This window comes from Crassostrea angulata, chromosome 6 (assembly GCF_025612915.1).
Source record: "Crassostrea angulata isolate pt1a10 chromosome 6, ASM2561291v2, whole genome shotgun sequence".
Classification (NCBI taxonomy): Eukaryota; Metazoa; Mollusca; class Bivalvia; order Ostreida; family Ostreidae; genus Magallana; species Magallana angulata.
In genome coordinates, this window is record NC_069116.1 from 61,619,288 (window position 1) to 61,627,614 (window position 8,327).

Genomic DNA, 8,327 nt, shown 5'->3' on the forward strand with positions numbered 1-8,327 from the left:
AGCTTTTTAGACCAATCAGTTTCTGAGAAAAAAGATATTTCTCTATAAATTTCTATGAAAAATCCCCCCCCCCTATTGTGGCCCTTACTACCCCTGGTGGTCATGATTTGAACAAACTTGAATCTACTTTACTTAAGGATGCTTCATCATGTTTATGGGGTTTTCTGGTTGATCATTTTCTAAGAAGAAGAGTTTTAGAACATTTTCCTTATATATTCTTAAGTAAAAATTTGACCCCTATCCCCTTGATGCCCTACCTTATCCTGGGGGTCATGATTTGAACAAATTTCAATCTACCCCACTGAAGATGCTTCCACATGGGAACAGCTCTTTTAGTCGATCGGTTTCTGAAAAAAAGATTTTAAAAGATATTTCTCTATATATTTCTATGTTAAACTTGACCCTCATTGTGGCCCATTCTACCCCTGGGGGTCATGATTTGAACGAATCTACCCTACCTAAGGATGCCTCCACACAAGTTACAGCTGATCGGTTACAGAGACGAAGATTTTTAAAGATTTACTCTTTATATTCCTATACACAAATTTGACCCCCCATTTCGGTCCCACTCTACCCCCGAAGGTCATGATTTGAACAAGCTTAAATATACACTACCAAAGTATGCTTCCACACAAGTTTCAGCTTTTCTGGTTTTTGAGAAATGTTTGAAAAATATCAATAAATTTTCAATGGATTTTAATCATCACCCTTAAAAAAGGGCGTGACCCTTCATTTTAACCGATTTGAATCCCCTCTACCTAAAGGATGTCTTGTGTCAAGTTTGGTTGAAATCGTCCTTGTGGTTCTAGAGAAGAAGTCAAAAATATAAAAAGTTTATGGACAAACAAACGGACAGACAGACAGACGCCAGACAAAAGGTGAACTAAAAAGCAATAAATATGAAGTTCTACATTTTGTTTTGTAAGCAAATTGTGCATACAGGAACAGACTAATGCCTTTTTAATCACATAGAACAGCTATAGAACTGCAGATATGTAGACTTATTTTGAAGATTTAAAGTGAGAAAGAAGGGGGTTCATTGGTTTCCTTTCTACAACCATCTGTTGAGAAAACGTCTAAATCATGCACATTAATGTTGTAACTTTGCTTCAAATTATGTTTACCTAGTTTTATAAGTCGGTATGGGATATATTTTTTGTACAAAGAAAGTCCAGTCCTCTTCACTTAGAACTTATGTGTCTTTGGAGACTCATTGTCGTGATATTTTGACAGAAAAAATGTCAAAACAATCATTGTTCAATGTGACATAAATCTCCATACCAGTCCCAAGTTTGTTTTTTTCAGTTCTACAAGTATAAATTAAAGATAGTTCTTTTAAGAAGTTTGTTAAAGGTCATTAATGTAATGGTCTTAAAACAAAAAGGTAAACATATATTTTTTAAAAAAAATGTACCTTCAATGTACCTCAATAGACACAGACAATATATCCCTTGAGAATTGATAGTTTCTGCTACACATTTCAATAATAATATGCCTTATTTTGAGACAAAGTTACAACTCAATTAAGCAAGCTTAGACGTTTGTCTCAACAAAAGGTTGTAGACTGGTTACTTCCATTTTTACCACATTGTTCAATCTTGAATTTAAGTCTGAAGCTGTGCAGTTTTAAGTGATTAAAATGCATTATTCTGATCTTTTATGCACGGATTGGATATAAAACAACACGTTGAACCTTATATTTATCTTTTGGCGACAGTTTTGGACAGAAACAAGTCAGTTCAAGAGATGTTTACATTCTTATCCTAAAATGTAATATGATGTAATATGATGGCCGTACATCCCTCTTAAAGTGACACAGTGACTCAAAAAAGTTGCTTTACTTTTTGATTATGCCAACGGAAATAAAAGGAAAGATTCAAAATTTGATCAAAGATTGATCATACGGAATGTTTTACGTATTTTAAGTCATTGAAACTCCACCTGAATTTCCTATGTAAGCAATTCGAGTTGTTTTTAGGCATCAATTTATGGGTCCTGTGATTACAATTGCTGTCGAAAAATAATAATTGTGGGATTGACTCACAGAAAAAAGAATTGGGATTTGAAGTTATTTGATGTACGTAGTTATAAATATGTTTAAACGAAAATATTAGTTCTTGAACATATTGGGTTTCACTGGGAGGCCGATTGCTCATGACATACAGTACCGATCAGACCCAACCTAACACCAGAGGAAACCCCAAATAAACCCCGGGTTTACTTTGGATTTACTTTTTGAAAATTTGGGTCCACTCGGGGTTTACTTTGGGTTTACTTGGGGTTTACTTTGGGTTTACTCGAAAATTGCTTTTGGAGTCAACTATTCGTAGTGAAGTGTGAAGCAGACCTGTATTTTGTCTTATAATCCTCTTATATTCCGAATACACATGCAGCGTCTGCTTTCAGGGTATTCTTCTGATCGGGGTTTACTCTCTGTGTCCACTCTGGGTTTACTTGGGGTTTACTCTGGGTCCACTCTATTAAACCCAGAAAGTAAACCAAGGGTTTAGCTGGGGTTTACTTTCTGTTAGGTTGGGTCTGATCGGTACTGTACGCCACTCTCTGGTATTAACATTTCCATGCGTCTGCGTGGCTATAAGGCGGAAGGAAACTCAATATTTATGTGTTGGTAAAGCAAATAATTCAAATTTTCTCTATTTAATTTGATCTTTTTACTTTTGAAAACCATACTTTTTCTAAAGTTCATCTTTTCAAATGATATATAATGATATTTGGAAATCATGTAAAAATTTGTTATTTGGTATACCGGTATCATGCGTTTGTGCTTCAATATGTTGTTTTATTAAAGAATTAGCAATGACATTATATTTTGAATATATATACTCTTTATTTTAGGAATTTCAATATGCGACTTTTTCATGCGGAACAAAACTACCGATTCAAGTCACTTATGTGACACACAGTTTGTCCTTTGTCGTTTCAACTAGTATTATATATAATAGACTAGTTTTTTTCTTTTATTGGTTAACGATAGTTATCCAAGAGGCGAACCGTGCGTATTTAGTTTTATTGAATTTCATGAGGGTAAATGATGGAATGTTAATAATAAATACAATTACATTGAATGTCTATGTAATAATTTCTGCATTTACTCGCGTGTAACTATCTAAAATTCCTTAATTCAGAGTATCTAACTCCCCTTTAATTTGGTAATACACTACCAGTGTTCTGAGTAATAAAACGGATCCTGACCTTAAACAGAGAAATAATTACATCGTTAAGGTAACAAGTATTAATATCCCACAAAGAAGGAAAATGATGAGATTAAACGAGCCATGTACGTAAAAGGGCACCCTGTGGCTAGCATCTCATTACAGTCAATTATCTTCCTCATTACATCTATCATCTATAAAGCAAATGTTTAAATTTCGAAATGGCAACTAGATATGTAGGAAACTATTTGTAATGTATGATTATATATAAAACCACAGACCTCGACAGTTTGTGGACATTCCGGAGTGAACATGGCAGTTAGCAACTTCCTTCTGGTACTGGGTTTCTCTTGTGTTGGCTTGACTTTCTCTGTCAGTGGTATACAAAACGAGGTAAGGCTTTCAAAATACAGTAAATTAATATATGCTTTCCCCGGAGTACATAAGTGTAGTTTTTTGTTCTGTTAATGATATAAAATCGTACATGATTGTTACTAGTATTGCAGTGTTGTACTTTCACCTTAAACATCTTATAAATGGTTAAAAAGATAGTTAAAGATTATAAACAGTTATCATTACATGTAAATAATAAAGTATCAATACATCTATTTTACAAATCACCTTGCACCTATATTACAAAGTATCGTTACATCTATATAACAAAATATCACTACATCTATATTACAAAGTATCCTTACTTCTTTATTACAAAGTATCGTTACATCTATATAACAAAATATCACTACATCTATATTACAAAGTATCCTTACTTCTTTATTACAAAGTATCATTACATCTATTTTGCAAAGTATCCTTACATCTATATTACAAAGTATCCTTACATCTATATTACAAAGTATAATTACATCTATATTGCAAAGTATCATTACATATATATTGCAAAATATCACTATATGTATATAACAAAGTATCATAACATCTATATTACAAAGTATCATTACATTTATATTACAAAGAATCCTTACATCTAAATTACAAAGTGTCATTACATCTACATGTATATTTCAAAGTATCAATACATCTATAAAAGAAAGTATCATATTACATCAATATTGCATAATATATCACTACATAATTCTTATAGAAATGGCATGATGCCGGAAGTACTTTGAAATCCGTCAAAAAACTCACTACCGGTGATAAACTTCGGGTGCAGGTGGAGCTTCTTCTCTCTCCGGAAACTCAAGTTGAGTGGATAGTGGACCAAACCATCATTGGATGTAAATACTTATATAGTTACTGAAGTTTTATACCAATAAAAAGGGAGAAACGAGACAAAATTAGCTATCATTCTAGTATGTATATTCGAAACCAGACACAAATTTCATAAGGGAGTTAAGGTAATATATTTTGTTGTCTTTACTTCTGTTTCAGCAAATGAAGGCACATTTGGCACTTCGACTACAAAGCTTGATAACAGTGTAATATACACCATAGATTTGTCAACTCCCGTCAAATACCTCGAGCTTAAATCTGTCAGCAGAGGAAATGTCTTGACCAGATATACCATTAACGTAAATTCAGACAATTCATCAAGGTATTTCGATGACAGAGCTTGTCAGGCATCTATGTCGAACATCAACAGTACCTCATTTGCTGCATATTTTCGGTGTTTCCCGGAATTAGATTCTAGAGACTCTTGGTATCAGAGCATGGCGGTTTTTGATAGGATTCAAACTGACAAAGTAGGCTACAGTACTCTACAAGGGGAACCCAATCCTTACTTTAACTTAACTTTTGAACGAAATACAATTGCCAAAGGAATCGTTGTATTCTCGGACCTAATTTTGGAAATGGGTAAAACCTTCATGTTTCTGGATAGTTTTCTTACCTTGAATATTGACGACACACTGAATTCTATTACATACGCGTATTTACAAGATATCAGCTCTATAAAAACAGAGAAAGAGTTCGAGTTCCTGAACACTTTCCCGGATTCCGAAATTTCTGAGGGGAAAACTGTAACAATATTTTGTGAAGCACTGGGTAGAAGCCCTCCTTCAGTAAGAATGAAGAGAAACGGGATGACAATATCAGAATCAGATGGCGTGTACATCGCTAGCAGAAGGACGAGTCTTTGGTCAACATTCTATGTTACTTTCCTTCACGCTTCAAAGGAAATTGAGGGGAACTACTCCTGTGTAGCAGAGAGTGAAAGCAGGACAGCTTATCAATCATATAGGGTAGAAGTAAAACCTATAGTTTGCTGGGATCTTATGATTGATTTCAATGTTACGGACGAGGTATACTATTTTTTCATCGCTATCAGGTTTTGGATCGTGCTTTCTCTTAGGTCTTTAATCCAGGCGACATTTTTGCTTTCACTATGTCAGTGGCGTCGAAAGCAAATTGAAAGTAGGGACAGGGACTAGACTTATAAAAAATCTTCATTAGCAAAATAATTTCAAAAAGTCTTCAGTTATGGGTACATTACTTTGCAAAAGACGTGGAGAGCTAACACCCCCCCCCCCTCAAAAATATGGAAAAATTGTTCAAAAATCTTCCGTTCAAGAACTACAATACTAGAATTTATGAGATAACCAGGCAAGCAACTGGAGATAGTTTGGATCCTAAATTGTTAAAATTGTGACCCTCAATCCACGAATGGGGACTTACAAGGGGTTCAAGGTTAAACACAAATATATTTTAGGAAATTATTTAAAAACCCTCCTATCAAAAAACTTCAGTGCTCCAATTTGTGAGATCACTGTGCAAGCATCCAAAGTTAGTGCAGATACTGAAGACCCTCAACTAACCGGGAACCAAGAATGGGTTCAAAGTTTAACATAGACGTTCATGGGGAAAATTAATGTTTGAATTTTTTTTTATAAAAAACTTCAATGCAACACTTTGAGAGATTACTATTCAAGCATCCTAAAATAATGTAAAATATTAACATTGTGACTCTACATTTAATACTGAGGACCAAGAAGTGGTTTAAAGTTTAAAATAGAAATTCATTGGGAAAGATTAATAATGCTAAAATATGTGAGATTACTATGCAATAATCTTAATCTTAAATTAAAGTGTGACCCCTGAACAATACTAGGGTCCCAAGAAGGGTTTAAAGTTTAAAATTTGCTATAAAAAGTGAGATTACTATGCAAGCATCCTCAGTAGATTTTGAATTGTCAAAATCGTGACCTTTGGGCTAATACGTGAGTCCGTGTAAGATTACTATGGAACCATTCCAAGATGGTGTAGATTCTAAATTGATAAAAGCGTGACTTCCGGACAAAACGTAGGTCCTCAAAGGGGTTCAAAGTTTAATATAGAAATATAAAGGGAAACATATAGGAAAAATGTTTTAAATCTTCACAAGAAATACTCAGCTACAGTGAGTTTGTTAAATTGCTATGCAAGGCGCCTATAACGGTGACGACACTTATTTAGTTATTTGCCGAAATCGTGACATTGCCATCTCTTATGATGTATGCATAGTAATCTCACAAAATGGTGCTTTGTAAACATTAAACCAGGGTGAAATTAGCTCCAATTTGTGATCATGTCATTTTAATGTATTGTCAAATCTTGAAATATAATATTCCAATAGTTTTCTTTAAAATTTCATAATTAAAAAGTTCCAAATAGAATACAAACAACTGTTCTTCATGTGAGCAATGTGCTTTATGGGTCTCTTGTTTGTATAGATGGGTTGTTGCACTTCAAACCAAATTTCTCGTAGAGCTACAGTTCAACAGTTAATTCCAGATAAATTAAATGGACCCACCCATACTGTCCACAAACTCTCAAAAACACATGATTTATATGTTCTCGCAGACTTCTTTTAAAAGATATGAAAATCAATAAAAAGGCACCCATATTAATTTTCAATGGATTTTAAAAAGTAAGTTTCGGGCAGTTATGAACTCGGTTTCTGGTTGTAAAGGTGAAATAAAATCAAGATTGTAAATCACTTCATAGGCGTCGGAACTGGGGTGGTGGTGGGGGGGGGGGGGGGCTTAGCCTCGCAGCAAAGATTTACCTTGAAAGATTGAGAAGCTGGAGTCATAAGCATACTAGCCCCACCCCCCTCCCCAACGGCTTAGGAAATTTTTGGAAAATATTTTTGTGGTAGGTAAGATTTGTATTTAGGAATTTTTTTTTGGAAGGATATATATATATATATACATACACTTACAAGTGACAAACGGATTGAACACGGTATTTTCAACTTAATTAGTAAACTTGATACTTTAATCATGTCTTAGTGTGAAAGTAGTAAAGGTATCCAAACGTGTAATTATTTACAGCACACTCTGTTATAAGTTTTTATTGGATTAATTTTGAAATTTAATTGTTATCTTTAATTCCTTAGTGTAGATTTCTTTATACTTAGACAAGTCCCCTAGTGGTCGAAGGATCCAAAGGCGTCAATGTTGACTGCTCCAATTATGAGAACGATAACGTCACTTTTGACACGATTAAACGGACGGCCTTAACCCAATGGACAGAGCGATTAGAGGTCACGATCCCACGCTCAGCTTTCAAGATGAGGCGGATTGACTGTACAGCAACAGATAAAAACGGAGAAATTTCAATTGAATTGTATTAAATAACCGGGGATACATTCAAGCTTGAACTCTTATATAAACTTGAAAATTTTAAACATAAATAAAGGATTGCATACTGCTTTATTGATCACTGTTTTCTTACAGCCAGGTGTTGAGTTGTTTCTCTAGCTCAGGTAGCTTCATGCTGTCAGAAACAAGATGACAGGTCTTGGGGCTGTTTTGCTAAGATAAAGCGTAATTGGTAAATCATGCTGAAATTCTACTGCAGCAATAGTCAGTGGTCTGGGTTTCATTAAGTTTTCTTAATGAATAAACTTGCTTTAACATCTTCAATCTGAACTTGAACTTTAATTCTTACACCAATGTATCAGTACTTCGCTTGTACAGACCTTTCTAAAGGGTAAACTTTCACTTGAGTAACGATTCTTACGTTTGTCACTCTAAAGCCATGGCTAAATCCAAGGAGTTTTAATTTATTTAAGATCAATTCATACACTGGAATTTCATGCACCGCACCTCAACATGTCTAAATATGAGTTATTGATGAACACTTCTGCCAGAGAGACATTCAGATAAAAAACATAGCAGCTTACCGTCTTCTGTTTTCCTCAGTGACTTT

The 8,327-nt window shown here is 34.3% G+C and overlaps 1 protein-coding gene across 1 annotated transcript; it reads left to right on the top strand.

Annotated features, from left to right (window-relative positions):
- The first annotated feature begins 3,409 nt into the window (after window positions 1–3,409).
- On the top strand, window positions 3,410–7,851 carry LOC128188914 (uncharacterized). The gene is made up of 4 exons (XM_052860237.1): window positions 3,410–3,566; window positions 4,279–4,414; window positions 4,569–5,437; window positions 7,534–7,851. Exons 1-4 carry the CDS (start codon window positions 3,486–3,488, stop codon window positions 7,747–7,749), a joined length of 1,302 nt encoding a protein of 433 aa, XP_052716197.1. The 5' UTR covers window positions 3,410–3,485; the 3' UTR covers window positions 7,750–7,851.
- The last annotated feature ends 476 nt before the right edge of the window (window positions 7,852–8,327 follow it).